The following is a 27,058-nucleotide window of genomic DNA, read 5'->3' as shown; positions in this document are numbered from 1 at the left end:
TCAGATCTATTTTTCCCACAACACTGTCCATATATACACTCGTTATGTGCATGGCAAGACTGCATATATCGTAAAAGCAGAGTAAGGTCATGGCGGCTTGCTGCTAAAGAATAAAGGAGCTTCTCTATATTGTGCGTTTTGAGGATGCCGATTGGATCGACGAAGAAATAGGTGTTGCAAACGGTATAACAATTCCGGAACCCTACTCGTGGTCTCTCCGGATGCCAGTAACTAAAGAATCTGAGTGATTAATAAACCCATGGATAGAGGGACAATAACTTCAATTGAATAGTTTTCTACATCCAAGCCACTGATTTCTTTTAAATTTGTGTTCAAAATACGATTTTATTTTGAATAAAATGTTTTATTTCAGTTGGGTATCCGTTCCTAGTTGTAATGACAAATGTTAATAATTAAAGCGTTTTTAAAACTACATTTTTCTAAATAAAAATTAATTAACCTCTTAAAAAATATTTATATTTATTTAACCAAATACTACAAAAGGAGGTTGCATATACTTTTCCATAATCTCGTTAACTTCCTTGAACTGTCTTGGATTTTCCTGCATACTTAAAGTTCCATTAATATTTAGAAATCTTAATGAGATTGGTTCAGATGGTTGCCAGATGACGTTGTCCAACAATGGGTCGACTTCCGGAGTTGGATTGCTAAAATAATTAATAAAATATGTTTAAATTATATTTAGGTACTTAGTAAATAGTATCTTCATCAATAATAGTATCATTATTATTGCTATTGCTCTGAAGCTAATTTCTTGTGACATTTCAATACAGTTTTGTCAAGGTTTTGACAAGGAATTTGCCATGCATTTGGTTTCTTTTAGTATAATAATAGTCGTTTTGTTGTTTCTTTTTTACGATCTGTGTCTTTTAGAACTATACATGAATCTTGTCATGAATAACTCTCAAGTTTTCATGCGTATTTAAATATTTGGGATACGTATATCAAATTCTTCATTTTTTATACAAGATTGATGTTCACTTATTCTAACATTTAATCGTGTTTATGTTTCACCTAGATAAAAATGTCGCATTTACAAAGTATTTTATAAATATTATTCTTTGTTCCTTCTTGTTTATTGTTAGGTTTGGTTTAAATAAAATAGAGCTCAATACGTTTTTCGTTTCACATTTTGTTGAAGTGTTGACTTTATTTCCTATCCTTTTTAAGTTGTTCTGATAAATATTTTCCTTGTGTTGTATCTTGTGAATGTTGTAGGATCAATTCTAAGTTGTTCTGTTCATTCTGACTATTTGTAAAGATTTCTTATTTATAAAAAACAGAGGATAATCATTTTTTGATAAAAGAGATGTTTAAAAGTATTTCTTGTCTAAGAACGAATTTTCGTTAAAATAATGAATTTTGAATTTATCCTTATAGGTATTTAATGATTTTTTTCTTTTTAATATTGATGTTGAAATTTTATTTGTAGTTTGTAAATGTTTTTGTGTCTTCTTTATCATTTATGCTATGTTACATTTTACAAGAATTAAAGCCTTAAATTATGTTAAGGTCTATACATCAATGTGATAATGGTTGCATAGCGGTTGGCAACGGTTAAAAAGCCATCTAATAAAAAATACATAAACATTAGAGCATTAATAAGAGTTGAAGAGCTTAGGTCTAGATACAGTGAGCACATCAACGAGAACTTGAGAAACATACAAAGAAATTGCATAGAGGAAACCTGTGAGAAAATAAAAATAGCTACGAGTATAGTCGAGGTTGAAGAAGTAGTCGCAAGTAAAATAAAAAGAAATCACAAAACGAGTGGATGACGAAAGAGATACTTGATCTAATGAAGCAACGCAGACAATACAAAATACATCAGAATCAATAGGAAACCTAACATACGATAAGGGCAAGAATTAACAACGCAAGGGAAAGCTAGATGAAAGAACTTTGTGAAGAATTGGAATCACTACAAGAAAAGAAAGGTAGCTTTGGACTACATAAAAAGGTCAAAGAAATTTCAAGTATATACAAGAAACATCATGAGACTCCCCTGAAGAACGATCAAGAAAACTACGTTCATACCCAGGAAGAACAAGTTAAAATCTGGGCAAACTCCGCTTCGTCCCTCTTTGCGGATAATAGACCGAATCTGCCAACTACTAACTTACCCACGGAAAGTTTATCCGGCCCTCCCATTATTCGCGCCGAGGTGGAGTACGCTATTAAAGTAGCAAACCTGGGCAAGGCCCCTGGACTGGATGGAATTACTTAGGAAGCCATAAAAATGGTGAAAGATGATAACATCGACATGCTGGTAACAATTTTCAATGCTATATATAACACCGGCCACATTCCAACGGATTGGCTTTATTCAACATTTATAATGATCCCTAAATCACAAAGAGAGACAAAATTCAAAGACCACAGACTGATAAATTTAATGAGCCATTTGCTTAAGGTGTTTCTTTGCATCCTTCACACAAAAATGTTCAGAAAGCTGGGAGATCTAAGCGGTGAGACACAATTTGGTGTCAAGAGCGGACTGGGTCTCTATTGCAATCAAAAAGCCCGAGTGAGACTGAACAAATCAACCAACACAAAAGAATTTGAAATTTTAAGAGGGGTGCGACAGGGGATTATTTTGTCTCCTATGCTCTTCACTCTCTATGTGGAGAATATTTTTGCAGAGGCACTGGAAGGCGCTGAGTGTGGAATAAAGGTAAACGGGTTCCCGATAAATAACATTCGTTACGCCGACGACACCGCGATAATAACAGACAACGAACATAATAAATGCAGTAGATGTTAAATAAAATAAACACCGTAGAAAAAATATATGGCTTAAAGATAAATACTGGAAAAACTGAATGCATGGCAATAATAAATAACGCACTTTTAAGAATACAACTGCAAGTAGATAATGCTCCAATCGATCAAGTGAAAACATTTAAATACTTGGAAATGATGATGAATGACCAATGGGATCCTCAACAAGAAAAAAAATGTCGTACAGAAGGAGCAAGACAAGCTTTTATTAAATTTAAAACGCTACTATGTAACCGCAATCTTTCCTTCAACCTCCGCTACAGGATGGTTAAATGCTATGTATGGTCCATATTGTTATACGGCACGGAAACATGAACGTTAAGAGTACCTTCCATTAATAAGTTGAAGGCCTTCGAAATGTGGACGTTGCGAAGAATGCTCTGCATAATATGGACAGATAGGGTGAGAAACGAGGAAGTCTTAAGAAAGGCAAATACTGAGAGAGAACTACTCAATTTGATCAAGGTATGAAAAATTGGATACCTCAGCCATATTCTGAGAGGAAAAAAAACGCAATCACTCAACTAATCATCCAGGGAAAGATTGAAGGTAAGAGAGAAGTAGGTTGAAAGCAAATGTCTTAGCTATGAAACATAAAGGACTGGACAGTCATAAATAACACTGGCGATCTTTCGCATGTGCATTGACAAGTCATGAGTTGTCGTTGTTATGTCCATACATCTATTTTTCGTCTTGTTATTTGTCTTGATTTGAAGCGATCGGTCAGACCACACTGCATTCAATCGACATTATTGTTTGAGAACTATATTTTAAATTCCATTTAGAATTAGTTTAGTAGATTGTTTTGGTTAAGTTGGATTAAGTTACTCGATTAAGCTTCTTGTATCTTTCTTTTATAGAAAAACTTGCTTTTTATTTCCCATCTCCCCTTGTTTTTCTGTTTTTATTAAATAGTTACTGGTTACTTTGTTTCTTTGTTTCTATATCATATTAAATTGTTTCTTAGTTTTATTAAGAGAGCTTTTAGGCAATTAACTTAAACCTTTCAAGGTTAATTTTTTATATACTTTTTATATTTATTTTCCTCTTTGTATTTTACCGTTTACATGTAATTAAAGTTATTAATTTTGTAATATATATAATAGTCTCCCGTTTTATACCGCTTCGCGGCTTTGGGAGTATAGCAGGGTAGTCTGCTATATCTAGGGCCTACGGTATATAAGGAAGGTAACATGGCCAGTGCTACGCTTCAACCGCCTATTATTACCCCTGGTTTTACCCAAGGTACTCATTTTATTCAGGCTGAGTCGACCTAGAGCCTATAGATATTTTTGAAAATGTCTAGTTGTTCTTGCCGGCGGTAGTGTTCAAACTCCGGACCACCGGCATGCGAGGCAAGCATCCTACCGCTTGCGCTACGCAGGCCCTTGAATTATATTATTAATTTTGTACCATATTTATTTTGCCCTATTAATTTTGTACCTTATTTATTTTACTAATTTTGTTTAACAATATATGTTTTGTTTTTAATAATTGTATGAATTTATTTACTAAATCTTATGTGATGCTAATTATTTTGATTCCTGTATTCCAGTAAAAATAACTCATCCTAAGCCAGACGAGTTTAAGTCCTTTTAATACATTCCTACCTATTCCCAGAGAAATCTCTAGTGTCTATATAGTTTGATTTTGTTTTATTTTTATTTTATCTGCTTATAGCTACAATATTTATTATAAATCAAAGCTGTAGCATCAAGTTACAATATTTTGGCGCTCAACGTGGGGCCCCAATAAAGGGTATGTTAGGAGAAATGCATAAGTATCTGCAATAGTAAGCCTACTTCTCTTGATTATTTGGCCTAAATTTTGTATAGTTGGAAGCATAAAAGCTTAAGTTAAACTGTAATCTCATCTATTTTTGTTTTTTCGTTATATATAATAACAAAATTATGTCGTTCGTTATTGCATTCATATAAAGCAAATTACTGAGAAGTCACTAGAGTATAATAGATCAGTATTTCTAAGTCTCATTGACCTAAAGAAAGAGTTTGACAGAGTAATACTCAACGATAAATCTTCTGTATAATAGATAAGTTCCCCTAAATATTATAAAAACTATCTAAAACATCTACCAAAACAACAAAATGGAATTCAGAATACATGGACACTTTACATAACCTATAGAAATAAGTAGCAGAATAAGATAAGGGGATTCATTAAGTCCCATGCTCTTCAATTTGATCATGGATGAAATCATCAAAAGCGTTAACAAAGGAAGAGGATAGAGAATGGAAAACAAAGAAATCAAAATACTCTGTTACGCAGACGATATTCATAACCCAAGATGAAGATAGTCTGCCAAAACTGGTCTACAGATTTACCATAAGAGCAAACGAATTTATTATGACATCATCTCAGAAAACTAACACAATAGTAGCCAGCAAAGAAGCAACCAGAATAGATGTAAAATAGAAATTGATGGCATCAGTATTGAAGAAGTAATGGAAATAAAATATCTGGGAATTATACTGTCTAGCTATAAAGACCTGGAAAAAGAACTGAGATTAAGTACAAAAAGCAAATAGTATGACAGGATGCCTTAATAACACTATATGACAAAACAGACACATTAGCACTGAGATGAAATCAAGAATTTATAAAGCCAGTGTAAGACCAATAATGACATAAACCTCAGGAACAAGATTCGATACAGCTATAATGCAAAGGCTACTGAAAACGGCAAAGATAGCACTGAGAAGAATTAGACGAAATACGCCCAGAGATCGAAAGAGGAGTGAAGACATTAGAGGAAAATGTTACGTACAGTGTATACATGATTGGACGCAAAATAGAAAAAAAGAAGGAAACAACCATATAAGCAGAATGGAGAAGACCCGTGTCATCAAAATAGCAAGAGATAACTCACCAATCAGCAGAACAAGTATCGGACGACCGCGCAAAAGAGTGACAACCTTCCATAGAGGTATTAATCCACCAATGAATAAGCAGAATTGCTTGTAAAGAAGAAGAAGAAGTTATTTCCTTTAGCAATCAACAAATCCTTGGTTGTGTTGCAATATAGTACGTTGTTTACTATTGTCTTCACGAATAAATGAATTATTACTTATTTTTAATGGTAGAGAGTCTCATCGAGTTTTTTCATACGGTTTTTGGGGGTTAAAGAACTATTAAGAAATGCGTTTAATAACTCTGATTAATGACGTCATATAGAGATGACATGATCTACATATCTCCACCACACTGTGGGTTTTAAATAGACGCTAACACCTTAACGTCCTGGCCTAACCATTTTAACCTATGATGTCTCATTTTGACATTATTTTTAAAGTCATAGCACATTTTTTTCTGAAATATTTTGGTACATTAGTATTTTAATATTATCGTCTGGGGCACATCTAGTCCGATTAAAACTTAATTAACACAATAAATGTGTAGAATTCTTCTCCTGAGTTCGATTTTATTAAAAAAACACAGAAAACAGTTGGCAATTTCAACTAATCCTAATTATTGATAAAATTGATATTAAAATATTAAGAATACTTACTAAAATTTTATAAAATTAGTAAAGAGTTTGACAAACTTGTGAAGAGTGAGCTGATCTGCTTCTGGAAATTTACTAAGATCTGAATTGTATTCATTTGCCCAAAAATATTGAGTATCTTCACCATGCATAACAGCATCTACATCTGAATTATAAAGAAATAGTATTAGAAAATATTTTAATACCTACGTCTGTTTTACAATACCAATGTAAAATCCAGTAAAAATATTTATATTTTGCTTTATTTTAACTAACTGTATATTATAAAACTATGATGAATTTATCAGACAACCGCTATTAAAAGCTGCATGATAAAGACATTGTGATGCAAATTATTAAGTTGGAAAAATATTTCTTATTGCAATCTTAGGTCAACAAAGCTATTATAGAATTTTAGCAAGGATATTATAGTTTTTGCAAAGTAGCTCTCTAGCTTATTAACCTATTAACGGCCAAGCAATGAAAAACAATAATTTAATTAAGGATGCGTGTACGCACCCTTGGCCAATACTATTATACATAAAACATAATTATTATTTTGTATAAAACGAGTCAAACCATTCAGGATGGAGATGAATTACATTTTTTGCCTAAACATATGGTATGATTTTTGCATAACCTACATTTCTATCGTGCACTTGTATGGTGCCTTCTTTTCAAATGACCAATATTGTCAAATCTTACATCGCCAAGCAAACTATCTTTGGAGGGACATCTACAATCCAAGTGAGCAGCCACTTCTGTGTTTACTATTTCAGCATAACGTTCAAATTTCATAAGTGATACTGCTAGAAGTGATCGAAATTGTAATTGTGACATTTTACTGACATTTGCAATATTGTAAATCTTTCAGCTATTTACTATCAATAAGAGTTATAAATAGATGCCATCACTATATCTTCCCTCTTATTCTGATTCGGTAATTAGCAATGCCATTATCGTGTAAATCCACACCACCCATACACACATTGTATTCGGCTACTACATTAGGCTGAGATACGAGAATATTTTTGTGTTTTTTTCCGATCGTATCGTTCCGTTTGAATGGTGAAGAGGTGCAGGTATTTTATATTCCCGTAACATCAGAATTATCATTCGATCTCACGAGTAAAACCTTAGACACAGTATCAATTGCAGATTCGAAGGTTTCCCGTGCCGTCTTTTTGCATGTTAAGCCATACTGTAATGCACACTTTGTAGTGCGGTTTTCTCTTATAGTACCTGTGACAAAGAAGCCTAGATCCTGCAATGTGACAAAAAGAGCATAAAAAGATAAGAAATTGTCGAAAAAGACTCGATGCTCTTGGGGTTTGTCAAGTACAGAAAGTAACTCTAAAACTACCTTCGTTCCCAAACTATTACCCGATCAAAGTTATGATATTGTTTTTCTCCATATTCTATGAATTTGTATAAAAAACCTGTATGTGAACAAATATACTATAATTTAAATTGAAATCATACAGACTTTTCCCGAATGAACATCTTGCATGAATGATGTCCAAAATATGGTACCATTTCTTCGTCATTGAAAGCTTATGTTCGAATATATACCAAATTGTAAAAAATTTATATTTATTATAAGAAAGATAGGAGTAAGTTTAGCAAATTTATTATCTTTCTCTAATTGAGTATTATCAGACCAATGAATATTTTGTTTGATTGATCGAAATTTAATTCTAGACATAGTTTCCCTCACAATGGCTACTTCCTTATCTTCATCTTTCGGCCAAAACATGTCACATTGTGGCAACGTATGATAACCCGATAATATGCAGATAGCGATAAGGCGTTTCAATTCAGCTTCATTCATATCGAATTTGTGACGATTGTTTTGTGCTGCATATGTATTTGAAAAATGTATAATCTGGCTTGGGACTTCATCATTGAAAAATAATGAAAATATTTTGATGGGTGATTTTCCTCCATGGCTGGCTTTGATGTTCTCTAATAAACGATTGTTATTACTTTCAGGAGAAGTCGAGAATACTTGAGTGGTGTTTGTTTTTCCTTTTTCGTAAAATCTTCGATTTATTTTGTAGGTTTTCGCATTTTATTGCGAACTTTACAAAGTGGGATATCATCTTCTTCAGAATCACTTGCTGTCGGAACATAAATTTCATATGTTCCAGCAATTTCTGCATCAATATTATCTTCTTAAATAAGGATATTATCTAGGTCTTCGTCATCAGTAATTTCATCAACATTAGAAGGGATATATGTAACTTCTACTTCATCTACATTCTCTATATCTGAATCTTCTTCAAGACATGCAATTAATTTCTTAGTAGTCAAAGGTCGTGTTCGATCATACATCTGTGTGCAGTCAAAGGTCCGAATGCTCGCTTCTGGTTCTGGCCTAACGACATTCCAGAAGTACTTGGTTGACTCATATTAACTGTGATAAAAAAAAACAGAATTTCAGGCTAGATAGATAATTTTGAAAAAAAAAGTTGAAAACTCACCTTTAGATCACTTTGAACAATCCCTGATGTGCAACAAACCAATATTTTTAGTTCTTATTTATGTAATATAAACCACCTCACAGTTACAAGAAGCTATTATACGTGTTTAAAATTGCAGTACAGATGTAACTGACAAACTAACCGACGGTTGATGTCGCGATGGCCATCAATCGTCACTGATGCCGTAATGCGCCAAAGGTGCGTACGCGCACCCTCAATATTTAAATCAAAATTGGAAAATTCTAGGCCAAGTTTCATCCAAGTATGCAATTATGAATGAAGCTTAATAGTATTTGAAGCGATAATATCATAACATATATCTTCGTTGGGTCAAAAAGACGATAAATAATTATTGTCTTCATGATGTTGTCAAATATCCTTATTTTAATATTAAATATCGTAAATATTTTAGAGAGAATAAGCTGTAGCTAGTATAATATTGGTAAATTTTCTTTTAATCTCAATACTCTATTTAGAATAATGCTTTACCTGGTGGCAAAGATGGTCGCATCGCCGATGGTCCTCCTAATTCTCCTATGTAAGCAAATCGGTACAAGTAGTTCGGGACATAGGGTGATGCTAATTCAACTTGTTTGATTATTGCGTTGATAGATAATTTGTCACTGAAAAACTTAAAAAGACATTGATACATAAATAACTTTAATTTTCTGCAGCGGAAGACGAAAAACGTGTTTTGAAAAGTGAAGTAGGTATATGCTGTATTGATTTATAAGTGTTATAATAGTATATCTCACAGAAATTGTCAAGAAGCGTAAAACGTCTTATCTTGGACACATATTTAGAAACGACAGGTATAACTTCCTTCAGCTTATTATAGAAGGGAAAATAGAAGACAGACGCGGCCCGGGTAGACCACAAATGACCTGGCTGCGCAACATCAAAAATTGGACAGGATTAGACTTTTAAAGTTTAATAAGGAAAGCCCAAAATAGGGAAGACCTTGCAGAGATCGTCGCCAAACTTCGCTAAGAAGACGGCACCTAAAGAAGAAGATAATAGTATATTAAATGTACACAGAAAATTTAAAAAGATAGATTTAAATTGTTAAAAATGAAACAAATATAAATTAATGAAATGTATTGTGCAAAGGGAGATTTAGAGTAAAAGAGACTCCAGCAGAAGACGGATATCTAGCTAAAAAATTTAAAAAACTGGAAACTACCTAGTAGTTTTCAGAAATGTTTAGAGTAGTAATAAATAAAATAATCATTGTCAAGATTTAGTAGTCTTATCGTGCTACATTACAACTGAAAGATACTTTAAGTACACAGCATGGATGTGTTCTTTCTTTTGTGGTACTATTCTACCACTATATGTTAATTGTAGCTTTTAGACGTCCAATCAAATAGAAATCCAGATCCTCTTTTTCAAAGATGAACTAGAGGCCTATTAATTTATGTTGCTCCTTCAATAATGCTTATTTTGCTAAATTAAACTGGGGTATATTGGTAGCCAATTATAAATATATATCCACAATCCACAGCATGCATTATCTCATAATTACGATACTGTATTTATTAAATATCAACATTAGTAACAGAACCAAAAAAATCCAATGCCCCACACTGCGATGACTATTGAATATTAAGTATGATATACCATGTCCTTGAAACTTTTCTCAGAATCATTCATACACGAATTTACAAAAAGTGTAAATTTCAGATGAGTGACACTCAATTCGGATTTGGAAATGGACTGGGAACATGAGAAGCTCTTTTTGCCTTAAATTTGTTAACACAACGATGCAAAGGCAGGAATGTAGATGTATATAAATGTTATATTGACTATCGAAAAGCATCTGACTTCATTAACCATCAAAAGATGATCGAAATTCTGAGAACAACTGGAATTGACGAACAAGACTTATCTCAGAGAATTATCTCAGAACTATATTGACACCAAACGGCAACAATTTAAATAGAGCACACAACATTCGAAGATATACGAATCCGACTAGAAGTGCGACAAGGTTGCGTCTTATCATTGCAATTACATAATCTGTCTTCGGAATCTCTATTCAGAAAAGCATTAGATGAGGTTCGAGGTGGAATCAATATTAACGAAACCAGCATAGACAACATCAGGTACGCTAATGATACTCTCCTAATGTTCGCGAAATGTTTGGTTTACACCTAAATGTTTCCAAAACTAAAACTCGAGTACTTTCAAAGATACCAACAAACGTACATTTGTATGCCAAGGGGCTTTCATAAAATATTTGGGAGCAAATATCAACAGCCTCTGTAATCCAAAAAAAGAAATCCTATCAAGAATGGAACAAGCGAGGAATTCGAATGATCAGATGTTACGATTCCTCTCTTTTGCTGTATGGCTATGAAAGTTAAACAGTGAACTCTGAAACAGAAAAAAGAATCGATACCTTTGAAATGTATGTATACAGACGGATGCTAAGAATTCGATGGATACAAAAAGTTATCAATGATGAGGTACTTCTGCGCGTGAGTTAACAGAAAGAATTACTTAGCGTATTCAAAGAGAGAAAAGAACAATACATGGTTCATGTATTAAGATTTGGAAGATATGAATTACTCCAAATCATATTGAAAGGTTAAGTTAAGGGCAAAAGATCAGTTGGAAGACGCCAGACTTTGTGGCTAAAAGACCTGAGGAGATGGTTTGACCACTCATCCACAGAAATCTTTGGTGCAGCAGTTTCCAAAGCTACAATTGCAATTTGGATCGCCAACCTTCGAAAAAAGATGGCGAAATAAGAAGAAGAATTTATTAAATAGTTACACTGATAAAAATATCTCGTGTGATTAGCCTGAGCATACATCGCACACCTAAATGATTTAAGTGTGTTAGATGAATAAGTGTTAAATGATTTAAAATTATATTTGATGATTCTCACCCTTATAAAACCGCCCAAATCTTCCACAAAACTAGTATTGTGTGTAGATAATTGTTTTCTTAAAGTACCAGCAATTTCTCTATCTTCAGGAGACATATTTATTCTGTTATCAATTAGTAGACCTGGATTATCATCGAAAAATTTTAATATGTCTGTGTTACCTAGAGCAACTAAAAATAATAGTGTTGTGGTTTATAATATAATACCGTACTTAGCATTTACTTAAAATAGTACTATAAACTATTATTTTAAAAAATATGTATATCATAAAATGATGAGAAGAGAATAGACACTATTAAAATCAGGCCAGTTTTCTTACCAACACCTGCTGCTTCTTCCGAAGTAAATCCAGATAGTACAGGCACGTTTTTATAATTTCCTGATAAAAATGCTTCAAACCCGTTATAGGAGAATGGTCCTTCTGATTCCTGAGATGCTCCTATTGTGAGGAACCCCTGTAACTGAAAGAATAAGAAAACACATATTATATTATGTAGTTAGTTTCGATTACTTTTTTTGTCATATTGATAATACAAGTAAAAATGTGCAGATAAAATATCTATGGATAAATGTAGATTTAACTTTTTCTTGTAAAATTTCTTTACCTTCTATTTCTTTAACCATTCTCTCAATAAGTTTTTATATTTAGTACAATTATTTATCTTGTGCAATTAAACTAAAATTGTACCATTTGGTAACAAATTTCAAGACCAAGATCAGGCCATTCCACTGTCATGGATTGTTTCTTCACGAGATATTATGTGCTCATATGTGAAACAAACATTTTTATGGTAAATTCAGAGCTTTACCTTAAAAATATCGGTGGCTTCTGCGTTCTGGAGCACATTCAACAGCTCTTTCGTATCATTAGATTTAAATTCAGGATCCAAAGCTCTACCAAGTGACAAGGCTGTGTTGGTTTCATCATCCTGTACGAGCAAACCAGTAAGTATACTTCCACTTTGCATTATTGCAGCATGAAACAGCTCTAAAAATAATATAGGTAAGTAAAAAAATTACCAGCAAATTAAAAATTTGGATAAAATTAAAGTAATATAAGACAGGACAACTGTTATGAATCAAATACGAATTAAAATTACTGTTACTATTTCACTAGACTCTTTTTAACTGATAAAACGTCATAGCAACGCCACGTTTCCTACTGACAAAGCTTCTTCCTGCCCGTGATTTCTCAGCGACAAAATTATGATAGATCCAAAATTGTGAAGATAGTAAACTGCACGAATCAATTTTTCCAGAAGGAATTTGATTTTGAGGGAAAATTTACGGGCCGAATTGTATACAACAGATTTTTTTTCCAAAATTGTCTCGTGAAATAGTTTTGTCGAATATCATTCGACACAAAAATTATTTACTGGCAAGATTTTCTCTCTTATGATATCAATTACGACAATCTTTCAATATTAACTAAATAAATAAATTAAATTAAATTAAACTGCAAATTAATATCTATCTTTTTAATCCAGTCCTACAGTCTTTGTTCACTTATCTAAAATGCTCAATACTTACGTTTGCCGTTTTCCCATGGCCCTATAAGATGATAATCAACAGCCAATGATCCTGAACTCTCACCAGCTATAGTCACATGATCGGGATCTCCACCAAATAAATGAATATTTTTCTGTACCCATTCCATAGCCCATATTTGGTCTTTAAGTCCAATATTCAGAGGAATAACTCCATCATTAGTGCCAACAAAGCCTAGAAACAGTATTTAAATATAATAAGTGCCGTACATGTAAACCATTAGTATTTACCAAAAGCTCCCAGTCTGCAGTTGAAGGTTACAACAACAATGCCAGAATCCATTACATATTTTGGTCCAAAGTACTCAATTGTACCGGCTTCGTAAACAAATGCTCCTCCATGGATCCATAGCAAAACAGGAAGGAGGTTATTACTGCCAGGTTTCTGTAACATATTTTTCTAGTTAACGTTTACTTTAAGACCTGGGTTTAACAAAACATATTAAAATAATTAGCAATTACTCCATTCCTTAGTTAATAGTTAACGAAAGCATACGAGAAACGAGAAAAATTGGTATAACAATTTCCATAACAATTCATTACAATTTGCAGTCACCAGATAACCCGAACTTTAATCACTTTTTCAAGGTCAACACTGAATTCATAGTAAAAACTACTCTCACACACCACAATCCAGGTTATGAACCGATCATGCAGGGCCGTTCCTGACGGGTATGCAATGAATGCCTCGCACGCAGGCGCTAAATTTTAGGGGCGCCAAATATTTTTTTACCATTACAAAAATATTCTCACTTCTAAAACAAAAAAGTCAGTGTTCAGTACTTTCCCGGTAAGCGCTAAAGCAATCACTTCATCCGATTGCTATTCCCTATTATAATACCAAAATTACTAATTAAATTACCACCCTACAATTTTATTAGTGTCAGCACACGAAGCGTCGTCTAATGCCGCTCGCCGCGTTTGAGTAAAGAATGTACTATTGATAAAGAGCAACAAAAATATAAAACAGCGATGGTGTGGAATCATTAAAATAATGATTTGTATTATGCAGTATTTACCTGGCCAAAATTTAGCTTTTAGTGGTGACAGTACGAATCTTTATGAGACTAATAATGGCAATTTTTTGAAATTAGTTAAAATGATTGCTAAATTCGATCCAATTATGATGGAACACCTGAGCAATATTCGAAGGTCTAAAGGGTTGTGCCGAAATATGCCTCATTACCTGAGCAATCACTTCCAAAATGAATTAATTCATTTATTTTCAAGAAATATTCAGAAAGAAATTCCGAGTTGCCTCAGAACAGCAAAATATTACTCAATTATTTTGGATGAATCTCCAGATGCTAGCCATGTTGAGCAGCTGACGGTCATAATTCGCTTCGTTTATTGTTCTCCATATGAAATCGAAATTAGAGAACACTTTCTGGGTTTTTTCAAAGTTTTAAATACTAGAGGAGAAGGGCTCTTCAATTTTTTTAAAGAAGAAATATTATCAAAATTTGAAATAAACCTTGAAGAGGTCAGGGTTACGACAATGGGGCAAATATGTCTGGCAAGCATGTGGGCCTTCAAGCTCAAATTCTAAAAATTAATCTCAGAGCAATGTTTTTGCCTTGTTCAGCTCACACTTTTAATTTAAGTGTCAACGATGCAGCTAAAATTTCATATGAGACTAGTTTTTTTCTTCAATTATTCAGGAGTTGTTAAATTTTTTTTCTGCTTCACCCTACAGATGGGACATTTTAAAAGGGAATGTACCAAACTCAATTTTAAAATCAGTAAGTGAAACACGATGGGAAAGCAGAGTTAAAGCCATTCGCCCTCTTAGGTTTCCATTCCTCGAAATTTGTAAAAGTTTACATGATTTGGTGGAAGATAATATAAGAGATATGAACACGAAACATTCAGCAAGGTCACTATTAGACAAAATTAAAACGTTCAAATTCATTTGTTCTATTATAATTTGGCATGATGTGTTAACAAAAGTTAATATAGTAAGTAAAATGGTCCAGAATCCAAATACAACTTTAAATGAATGCCATACAGAAATAAAACATCTTATTATTTATTTCACTGAAAAAAGGTCAGACAAACATTTCGAGATTTTCAGGAATGAGGCTGTAGCAGAAGCAGAAAAAAGTGATGTAGAGCAAACATTTCCTTTATTAAGACAAAGAAAGACGAAGCTTCAATTTTCGTATGAAGGTACAGTTGAAACAGTATTCGATCCAAAACGAAAATTTAAGATCAGTTTTTATTTTCAAATTTTTTACACAACAATTCAATCCCTACAAAGACGCTTTGGGGGAATAGATAAGTGCCACGATTTATTTGGATTTTTGGATAATTTTCAAAATCTAGATTATGATGTGATTAAAAGATCATATCTGGATTTGGATTTAGCTTTACAAATTCAACATGAAGGAAACGAATGCAAAGATATTGATGGTCTTGATTTGTATAATGAAATTCTGTCATACAAAGTTCTTAACCCAATCACAGACCCTAGCAAAATTTTGGATTTGCCCATAGATATTTTAAATTATATAACAAAGAAAAATTTACAATCCTTGTTTCCAAATCTATTTATAGCCTTGAGAATATTCCTGAACCTTCCAATTTCGGTGGCATCTGGCGAAAGGAGCTTTTCAAAGCTAAAGCTCATAAAAAATTATTTAAGAATGTCAATGTGCCAAGAAAATCTATCAGATTTGGAAGTCATTTCAATTGAAAATAAAATTTGTGAAGCCATTGATCACAATGAAATGATAAATGAGCTTGCATCTGTGAAAGCACGACGTATCATGTTGTAATTCCAATATTTGTTATTTAATTATTTTTCACTTGGTATAAATATGTATTATTTAATAAAGTTTTTTTGCATTGAGAGTATCTCCTTTCCGTTATTGTTTCATGCTATATTGCAGAATGCCTTATTAATTTGCGAATTGAGTGTTTTCTTTCTTACTGTTAACTTACATAATAATATTGTTTTAAAATGACCTTTTTTCTTCATTTAATTTTGAAAATAAAACCTTTTTTTCAAACATGGTTCGTTTTATTTTTCTTTTTACATCTATATCGTATTTTCAATCATATCACAAGAACATGTTAAGATATAGGTATCTTAAAAGCATAATATGGGGGCGCACAAAAAATCCTGCACGCAGGCGCTCACTACCCTAGAAACGGGCTTGCAATCATGGACCCCCTCACTAACAGGGAGACGGAGAGTTATTGCTAAATAGGCAAAAATACCTCCCATGGACGTGACAATATTAGCAGACGATATCTAAAATAACTTCCTGAGAGCATCATTACTCTTCTAACAAAAACTATTAATGCATGCCTTAAAAATAGTCACTTTCTTACTCCTTGAAAAGTGGCTAATACAATCGTGATACCTAAACAAGGTAAACCCCGTACAGATGTGTAATCCTTTAGATCAATATCTAATAAATAGGCTAGAGAAAGTCCTCGAGTTTATCCTCAAGAAGGAATTCAACGATTTTCTCGAAGCCCACAATTTCATCTTTAAATTTCAATATGGATTCCAATTTGGTAAATCAACTTATACTTCACATTTAAAGTCACCCAAGCTATCAATGATAATTCTATCGTCATTACCACATTTCTAGGTGCCTTCGAAAAGTTTTCGATCAAGTCTGACATGAAGAACTTATTCAAAGGCTGATTGGCATCAGGCTACCACTTCTACATTCTTATTTAAAGAATTGAATTGTAAGAGTGAAAATAAGTGATCAACTATCAACGCCATTCGCTCCACGAGTGCTGGAGTTCCCCAACTCCAAGGCTCAGTAATAGTGCCCCTGTTGTATATAATATACTAACAGCAACATTGCTTATCTAAGCATCCCAGGTACTCAGTTGTCTGTTGTGAATATTATGTTGAGATAACTCTCAGAAGGGCACAAACTCTACAAAACGGCGTCGAAGAATTGTGCAATGAGTACAGAGTTACAGTTAACGATGCAAAAATGCAAAGCATTGTGTTTTGCAGCCCAAAAACGCATACAACACTCACATCCACACTTATAAAACCTTCATTTAATTAGTTATTGGGTATATAAGTCTAACTTATATTGCCTACTGAAAGACTATCGGAAGAATAAACTACTCGCTGCTAAACGCATAATTCTTCCTGATGTAAACAACAAACACTAGAGATTTTCATCCCGTGAGATCCATAACATATCAAATGTTGCCACAAGCATCGAGGAAATAAACACTCTCAACAAGGACTTTACAGTCAGAACCATCAACGGCCCCCTGTCAAACACCCAAGAAACCCTGAAAAGTTCCTCCTCTTATCTAGGTCACGTATGAACCCGAATGCCAACACACAAAAAACTTTACATTTTGTCCATTCTAATACAGGCTGGCATTGACGAACTCCCGGGCAAGTACACTGACATTCTTGAAGCTACTTCGCTAACTTACGAAACCTTTCTATAACCAAAACTTTTTCCTTATCTCGGACAGGGGGAGATTGGTTTTTTGCGGTTTCCCAATCTCACTACTCAATGATACTTTTCGGTTCCCCGAGAAAATATCCGCAACTATTTTCTAACCTAAGCTGGCGAAAATTGGGACTGTCGACTATCTATCGAACTCCAACGAGGCCTGGCCGTTAATGTAAGGGAATAATAACACAAAATTTTAGTGCAGCATATTAGTGCTGAAGTTGATCGTAGACGCATATACGGCGTGCAGAAACAATGGTCACTACAAAACACGGTTTTCGCTTCTGCCAGATCAGTTCACACACATTCACACACAAAAACAGTCTCACACTTGCATGATGGTAAAAGGAGTCCTCTTTCTGCTACCGAAGTAACCTCGCCGTTAACGCCCCCAGCCGACAACTGAACCTTAAACTTACCACAAGTTGAGGCTGGCTCAGGACGTTTAAACGACTGACGGAACTAAAGTAACATCAAAATGGTGGCGTATATCACTGTCATGTCATTTAACACATCCATACTGGACTACTTGTGGCAGAAATGCCTCTCGAAAGCTGACGAGGTCTGACCGTTAACTCAAACATTCAATAACAGAACTCTACTGCAATATATTAGTCCTAAAATTGGATATATACGTTGAAACGGCTGCAGAAACAAGAGTAACTAGACACTCGGTTTTTGCTAAATTTAGCTAAAAAACACAAACACCACACTTTGGAAAGAACATTACATCTAGACAAACCTTTCACCTCACATTTAACTGGCTACTCCATCTCAACAGTGTCCTAGATGTTTCACAACAAACGCCACGACAAATGCTGCAATGCCTATTTAGGTGCTGTTCTGCCTTGCACTGTACTAATCCAACAACATTCAAAGCAAACCTAAAAAGGATCACAAGATCCTAAATAAGGACTTCATGTTCAATCATTTTTTAAATAAAGAATCCTTATTATAATCCTCAAATGAACATTGAAGCAAAGCCTCATCTTACTAAATGAAGAAAACTGTGTAGCAAACTCGTCAATAGAATGTAGTAGGCCCTGGTTACAATACTAAAAGGAGAAATTAACAGTTAGAATATACCAATATTAATAAGCTAATATCAGATCTATAATTGACTACGTAAGCAGAGAAATATCAGAATTTTTCATCGACTTGAGGGTACAATATAACATCTTATAATTTCACTCAAAATATGGCTTTTTGTATACAAGCTCGAAGGCAACTAAATCAACTGTCAAATACAGCGTCAATCATAGACATATAATACAAAATAAACCGACTGCTGCAATACACTCACGTTCCCCCAGTACGACAGAGAAAACTGACGCAAAGCAGTCCCTGCATCCCTGTCTAATACGTCAAGTTTATCGACCACGTGACCTTCTCATTGATAATTTAGGTCACATGGCCGATTAACCTGGCAAATTAGAAAATATTCAGGTACTGCTTTGGGTCAGCTTTCTCTGTCGCACTGGGGGAACGGACCTATGGCGCCAATTGATAAAAAATTACAGGGTAACACTAATATTTTTTTAAGTTATATATTTTCCAAAATAAATTAAAATGTAAGTCCCATTACTTTTTTTTTTTAATTGTTTAGTACCAATTTTGTTGAGGGGTATGTACTATTTTGCTTGAACGTGCAGTTAATTGGAACACTTATGATATATACTGATAATATGATTTCAATCAAAAATACGATTTACAATGTTTTGATAAAAATTTGTAAAATGCTTATTTAAAAATGCCATAAATGTACAGCTTCCTTCGGTCGTGTATAATATTTGAAGTTTCTGTAATCTAGAAATCAAATTCTTTATTGTATTCAAAAATACCGTTTACGTTGGATTAAATAATACTTACTTGTGGCGTGTAAACATTAATATATAAACAATCTTCACTTAGTTCAAGGTTGGTATATGGTGATGGGTTTTGATAACAAATCTTGGTATTTCTAGTGGTATTGAGAACATCAGTCCAAGGTTTAGGTGGTTTGGCTAGCTGCAAAAAAATACATTACTTATTAAAAAAACGTAAGATATCATTGATCATCACACGCTTATTTTATGTTTCTAAAACTCGGTGAACTCGGAGAGAAAAAGGTGAGATTGTGGAGCAGACTTTTTACTTAACAAAAGGGTATCGCTATCTAATTTCTTTTTCTTATTATTCTTCTTCTTTATAAGCAATTCTGCTTATTCATTGGTGGATTAATACCTCTATGGAAGATTGTCACTCCATCTTTTGCTCGGTCGTCCGATACTTTTTGCTGATTGGTGACTTATCTCTTGTTATTTTGACGACACAAGTCTCCTCCATTCTTCTTAGATGGTTATTCTATTTTTTTTTCTATTTTGTGTCCATTCATTTATACACTGTACTTTACATTTTCTTCTAATGTCTTTACTTCTCTTTCGATCTCTCAGCGTATTTCCTGTAACTCTTCTCAGTACTCTTATCTCTGCCATTTTCAGCAGCCTTTGCGTTGTGGCTGTGTCTGGTCTTGTTTTTGAGGCATATATCATTAATGGTCTTACACTGGCTTTATAAATTCTTGACTTGATCTCAGTGTTAATGTGCCTGTTTCGCCATATAGTGTTATTAATCTCTCACATGTTAAATCTGTGGACCAGTCTTTGCAGACCATCTTCATCTTGGGCTATCAATATTGCATCATCTGCATAACAGAGTATTTTTATTTCTTTTTTTCCAATTTTGTATCCTCTTCTTTTGTTAATAATTTTGATGATTTTATCCATGACTAAATTAAAGAGAATGGGGCTCAATGAATCCTCTTGTCTTATTCCGCTGCATATTTCTATCAGTTCTGTAAGTTGTCCACCTTATTTCTTGAAATCTATTTTGAACTGTGTTCGAAGTACTTTTTGGTTTTGTTAATTATTAGATGCCTTTTTCTTGCTACTTTCTTCAGTCTCCTTTTGCATATTTTGTTGGGAACTCTTAAGATTTCTTATAATTTATATAAAACGTATATGTTGTGAGCTTCTTCTCTAGTAATTCATCAATATGGTTTTGAGTTTGGTCATCAGGTGATCTTTAAGTCATGGAATTCTGTAGATCTGAGTAGTTTTATCCCTAGATAATTATCTCTAATTACCTCATTTAATAAGCATTAATAATTTTTCATTTATATCTTTAGTTTTACTATGATCGCTTTAAGTGATATCTACAACAGTTGCAGAATAATTTTTTTTATTAGAAAAAAGTCGCATCCACCAAAAGGTTATTAGCGACGGAACAAAATAACAAAATTGAATAACTACAGATTATAGAAAATATTTAAAAATCTTAGATTTAATTATATTATCATAGAAATGCTCCTGACCTAGAGCTTCTGCTAGAGAGTTCGAAATATCGTAACGATGTCTTTCGTCTGTTAATCGAACGTTACACTAATCATATATGGGTGGGTTATTCTTTGTGAAAAGGTAAGAGTATGTTAATTTGGTGTGTCCTAGACGTAGACGCGCAAGCACATTTTGATCACGGCTGTTAATCGACGATGGAATCCCCTGGAAAACATTACTGTTGATCTAATTCAGCTTAGAATTAGTTTAAGACCACTCATTTCGTCACAAACAAACTTTATGTTTAAAACAAGCTGGTCAGCGGTAACACATTTGTTTATAGGCTTTGAATAATCGCTTAAAATTGCCTGTCATGCAGTCCTGTCAGCTTCATCGTTTCCCGTTATTCTGACGTGTGAGGGTACCAACAAAAATTGAACTCTTCTTTCATGTTAATGATCTTGGAACAGCTGGTATTTTTGTAACTTTTCAAAAGGATGTTTCAGAAAAATATGTTTTAATGAGTTTAGAGAGCTAAGGGAATTTGTTATGATCAGGCTGAGTCTGATTGCTTTTTTTTGTAATATAAAAACCTGTTCAGCGTTACCACTTTCCCCCCAGAAAACTATTCCAAATCGCATTACAGAATGAAAATTTGAAAAATATACAACTCGTTTACATTTTTCGTCCAAATAATTTGCTGTTATTCTGAAAAAGTAGCAGATAGATGCTTACCTGTTTCAGATCTCATTTATATGCAAAATCTAAATTTTGGTCAATACGTACCCCCAGAAATTAACCATTTGCGATTGAATTGAGACAGTTTCTGGTAAGGTACTATTATTTGTTTTAGTGACGAAACGGATGTAATTTGTTTTTTCTGTGTTCGGTTTGAGTTTATTCATATTGAGCCATCTCTGTGCTTTATCTAATCTATTATTAGCGATATTCAATAAATTATTCAAGGATGACCCTATAGTTAAAATGTTAGTATCATCTCCACATTCCACAATAAGAGTATCCTGATTGTTATCTGTAATGTCTAAAGCTAAATCATTCACATAAAAATCAAAGAGAAGAGGAACCATAATACTTCCCTGAGGAATTCCCACCGAAATGAGACCTTCATCAGAGAATCAAATTTCTTCCCTCGTACTCAAATTTTTCTTTTTGTATTCTGTTTGATAGGTATGATTTTATCCAATTATAACCTGGCCCTCTAATGTCATATCTGTAAAGCTTTTCCATTAGAATTTTGTAATTTAAAGTATCAAATGCCTTTGATAAATCTAAAAATATGCCCATTGATATTATCTTATAGTCCTGAGATGTATCACAGATTGGTAAATCAATAAGCCAAGGCTCAAAGTATTTAATATCCGAGGAAAAAACATCCGGAAAATTAGTGTTTAGATTTTACAGCATGGATTTAATTCTTTCGTAATATGGTTTTTTAGTATAGCGAATATCTTGGAATTTGTTTACATATTTATTTGTAAAAATATTTTGATATATTTTGATATTTGTGGTTCTTCTGAAAGAGAATACATGCTGGTTATCGGGAAAGTTGGAAAAGCCCCTGTAGTTAATTTAAGACTTTTATTATAAATGACATCTAATGATTTAATAAGAGATTGATTACCAGTGGAATAGGCAATTGCTCCATAATCTAGCTTAAATTGTATTAAAGATTTATACAGAAGAAGTAGAGTGGATTGGTCTGAGCCCCAGTTTTTATTATAAAGAGATCTTAACACATTTAATCTTTTATTACAGGAAAGGTGAGTTGTTGATAAGATTAAACCCAAGAATTTGTGATGATCTCTAAACTCCAGCTGTGTTTTATAGGTTCTTAGGGTTGGGGGTTGTGGCAAGGAGCTTAAAGAAACTCATATTGATTTTTGTATTGAAAATTGAAAACTTGTCAAGTGGGCCCAATTTTTGAGAGTATAAAAAGTTTTAAAGAATTGAGGACATTAACCCTAGAAAGGTGGACTATCGTAAATTTGACGACGCTCCTCGGTTTTCGCCGCAGTTCGGGTGCAGTCGCGTAACCTCTGCCCATACACTTCTCAGTAGCTGTTTCTTTAGTCTTGATTTAACAGGCGGTGAGTGCGTTTCTCCACTACTGTATTTATGTATTAGATTTTTTGAGGGCACGTCGTCAATTTTACGAAAGTCCACCTTCTACGTTAGTTTTTTTCTCTCAAGTTTATTTGGACGCCGGTGACGTTTTTGGTAAGTCATTATCTAATTCTTTTTTATATTTGTAGTAAATATTATTTTATTTAATTGTAGCACTATGTCATCACGAAAACCTTTAACGGCAAGTGAAATAAACGATGAAATACAGCGTATAATGAATGGTGAAGATAGTGAGCAGGAACCTTTTGAAGATAGTGGAAGTGACTGGGAGTTAGAAGAAGATGCTTTGGAGTTTGAATCGGACGATTCAGATGAAGAAGATGACTCTAAAAATAGTGATAATTCCAAAATTTTCCAGCCATCCAGTGTATCCAGTTCATCTGTAAATTTAATGGATGCAGATATAAAAGCAATAGTGGTGGAAAGCGAAAAATCTACAGAAGAAGTACCTGGAACATCAGGTGAGAACTCCACTGTTTCTCAGTTTATTGTAAATCCGGGAAAGGCTCTAAAAGGTAAAAACGGGCATAAGTGGTCAAACAAAATACCTTCATTGTCAAAAAGAACGGCAGCTAGAAATATTATTCATTTTATAGCTGGTCCCAAAGGAAATGCCAAAAACTACACAAAAGTTGAAGAATATTTCTAACATTTTTTTTCAGAGGATATATTATGTCGTACTCTGTTACACTCAAATACTGAAATTACAAGACAATCTAAAAAATATGCCAGTCGTCCTAATATTTCTGACATGAGTAAAAATGAGCTACAAGCTTTATTGGCAATTTTGATAATGTCTGCAGCAAATAAAGACAGTCATCTATCTGTGAAATATATGTTTGACAGTAATATATCAGGAAAATTTTATCAGGCTTGCATGAGTGGTCAGCGTTTTAAATATCTCATAAACTGTCTTAGGTTTGATGAAAAAGAAACACGAAAAGAAAGGCAGCAAGATGATCCTTTTGCGCATATACGCGAAATATGGGACATTTTTATTACCACCTGCAGAGAATCATATACACCTTCATCCTATTTGACTATTGATGAACAGTTAGTAGGATTTCGAGGACGTTGCCCTTTTCGAATGTATTTACCTGATAAACCTAATTCGTATGGTCTCAAAATCGTAATGATGTGTGACAGCTCTTCGAAATATATGATCGATGCTATTCCTTATTTAGGCAAGAAAACCAATACAAATGGTTTGCCGTTGGGTACATATTTTGTAAAGGAACTTACAAAATCAGTTCATGGTAGTAACAGAAATATTACCATGGACAACTGGTTTACATCAGTTAGCTTAGCAGAGGAGTTATTAAAAGATCAGTACAAACTGACAATTATCGGAACTCTTCGCAAAAATAAAAGAGAAATTCCACAGGAATTGTTAAATGTAAAGAACAGAGTCCCCAATACATCTATGTTTTGTTTTGATAAAAGAAAGACATTGGTATCATATATGCCAAAGAAAAATAAGGTAGTTTTACTTCTTTCAACACTTCACGAAGGTGCTGATGTTTCCAAAATAAATGGCAAACCCACTATAATAACTGATTATAATGGAACAAAAGGCGGAGTGGATACATTTGATCAAATGTGTTCGAATATGAATGCGGGTCGTAAAACGAGGAGATGGCCTTTGTGTATCTTCTATAATATGATAAATATTGCAAGTATTAACTCGTATGTTATTTACAACACAAACACATTAAAAGCAAACAGAACAGTTTTATCCAGATACGAATATATGGTTGAATTGGCTCGTCATCTCGCCGAACCCTGGCTGAGAGAACGATTGTGTATTCCAACTTTACGTCGAAATCTTAAGCAAAATATTAAAGATGTCCTCAAAATTTCCGAAGAAGTTGAACGTCCGTTACCTGAAAAAAAGAAACGCAAGGCATGTTTCCATTGTCCGAGTAAAAAGAGGCGCATGACTACCACATATTGCAACCAATGCCATCACGCTATATGTGGCGAACACCGAGGTAATATATGTACAATGTGTGCAAACGAGTAGTGTACATCGACTTTATTTATATGTGTACCACTTACTAATACTTACATTTTTTCTAATTTATTGTAATAAAAGTGTTTATAATTATATTTGTATTTTTTTTTTCAATTTTTTGTTAGATGTCGTAAAAATTACGATAGTCCACCATAACTGTCAGTAAATAATAGTCCACCTTTCTAGGGTTAAGGAAATATTTTTGCCTTTAATAGATACCATTAGGTCGTCAGCGTACAAACAGGCTTGTAAGGATGCTGGAATAATTTTCATTATATCATTTATTGTTACTAGAAATAATCTTGAACTGAGCACAGATTCTTGGGGTGTAGTTGCAGAATGATCTTACAGCTTATAATCGCCTAATATAATATACCATTACGAAATACCAACCGTGTATATCTACACTACTTAAAAAAATTATTGGATAAGCATAAACGATTTTTGATATAAACATAGTCTTACTTGAAATCTGTTTTCTCCTACAGGTGGAGCAGCATATGGGATTTCTTGAAAAGCGTAGTAGTCGTTGCCATTCTGACTTTTAAGGATATGTCCACGAATCTTCCCTTCCTCTAGTTGCACTATAGTTCCATCATCTTCAATGTATTTTGAAGTACTTTCATGTATAGCAATTAAACTGATTAATAAAAATACTTGCGATGTTTTAAACACCCTCATGATCACTTACTTGTAGATAACTAATATGTTCTGTAAGCAATATTCTTGTATATATACCATTTTATTGTAAAATTCAAAATGTTTTATAATTTTTATCTTAAGAGTCAAAGTTTTCATTTCACAGAATGATACCCATCTACTATTATAATTCTTCGGTACTGAAAATGATTTGAAGTACCTGCACTCAAGTAAAAAATATATGTCCTTAAGAATTTTTCATTCAACAATAAAAAAATATTTTACAACGTATTTTTTCTTCGAAAAAGTATTCTGAGTTGATAATTGTAAAACAGGTGATGTATTCTCACTACTTATACATTGATCTACCACTTACTAAGACTACATATCGGAATTTGGTCTGACCGATCTTGTGAATACCATATTTAGATCGATCTAAAAATAAAATTAATTTTGTCGTGATATATCTTAATGTAATTTTTTTAATTTTTTTATGTAAGACATTTATTTTTTTATTAACAAATAAAAAGTTTATATTTTGTTGTGCTACTTGCCCAGTAGGTACAGGACACATTAATAGCATGGATGGTCTGGATCTGTAAAAATGGTCTTCTGCAATGAATAAAACCAGTACAGACAAAGTCTGATAAAGACAAAGTTGATCCATCCTACAAATAGCTTGGAAAGCTGTTTTAACCAGTTCAGCAATGTTTCTTTGGGTCATTGTCATGTGCTACTTGCCGAGTACCGGACACATTAATCGCATGGATAGCATATTAGAATACATTTTATTAAATATTTTGTGAGTTATGTGAATATTTTTGAATTTATTTTTGCTTTCAAATGTTTATGTTGCGCAATTTTCACACTTGCATGTAATGCACTGTACCCAATCTTTATTTGTACTTTCTTTGTAGATGAGACACTCGGTAGTTTCTTCTTCTTTAGTGTTAATTTCTAAACTTCCACTACTTGGTATTGTTAACGTGGAAAGTCGTCTATTTACATCAAGACTCTTCTTGTGTTTTACTTTTCAAGCTGGTTGCATTTTCTTTTCTTTTTTCTCTGTTACATTTTTAATGTCCTCATGTGATTCCTTAAATCGTTAAAACGTCTCCATTTTTATTACAAAATGTAAAGTAGTTTAAGATAATGCAAAAAAACAATTTTTATTTTGTAACTTCAAAGGGCTGTAACTTTTTTTCTGTACACTTTTGTACTAAGGTCAGTTGGATTCAATCAATTTATTTTTGTCCATGGAATGCGTGATT

At 33.3% G+C, this 27,058-nt stretch overlaps 2 protein-coding genes across 2 annotated transcripts in view; one reads left to right on the top strand and one right to left on the bottom strand.

The window, feature by feature from the left end:
- Positions 1-27,058, top strand: part of LOC140433150 (uncharacterized) — a 1,089,409-nt gene that overhangs the window by 869,816 nt on the left and 192,535 nt on the right. The gene's annotated exons all lie outside the window — the stretch shown is intronic.
- Positions 456-25,932, bottom strand: LOC140434125 (juvenile hormone esterase-like). Its single transcript, XM_072522165.1, has 10 exons — positions 25,614-25,932; positions 19,545-19,682; positions 13,459-13,612; positions 13,211-13,402; positions 12,490-12,668; positions 12,000-12,141; positions 11,681-11,850; positions 9,277-9,418; positions 6,329-6,470; positions 456-668 (listed from the first exon to the last, which is right to left on the bottom strand). The coding sequence occupies exons 1-10, from the start codon at positions 25,827-25,829 to the stop codon at positions 485-487; spliced, it is 1,659 nt and encodes a 552-aa protein (XP_072378266.1). The 5' UTR covers positions 25,830-25,932; the 3' UTR covers positions 456-484.

The sequence above is a fragment of the Diabrotica undecimpunctata genome, chromosome 2 (assembly GCF_040954645.1).
Source record: "Diabrotica undecimpunctata isolate CICGRU chromosome 2, icDiaUnde3, whole genome shotgun sequence".
Lineage (NCBI taxonomy): Eukaryota > Metazoa > Arthropoda > Insecta > Coleoptera > Chrysomelidae > Diabrotica > Diabrotica undecimpunctata.
Note: the sequence above shows the minus strand (reverse complement) of the source record. Positions and strands in the feature narration are given on the sequence as shown.

Excerpts from the sequence above, each read along its gene's own strand:
- LOC140434125 (XM_072522165.1), bottom strand. The coding sequence starts at position 25,829 with ATGAGGGTGTTTAAAACATCGCAAGTATTTTTATTAATCAGTTTAATT. Across the intron at positions 13,403-13,458 it reads CTGCAGACTGGGAGCTTTTG|GCTTTGTTGGCACTAATGAT; the intron begins GTAAATACTAAT and ends TACTGTTTCTAG. Across the intron at positions 11,851-11,999 it reads GGAAGAAGCAGCAGGTGTTG|TTGCTCTAGGTAACACAGAC; the intron begins GTAAGAAAACTG and ends TATTATTTTTAG.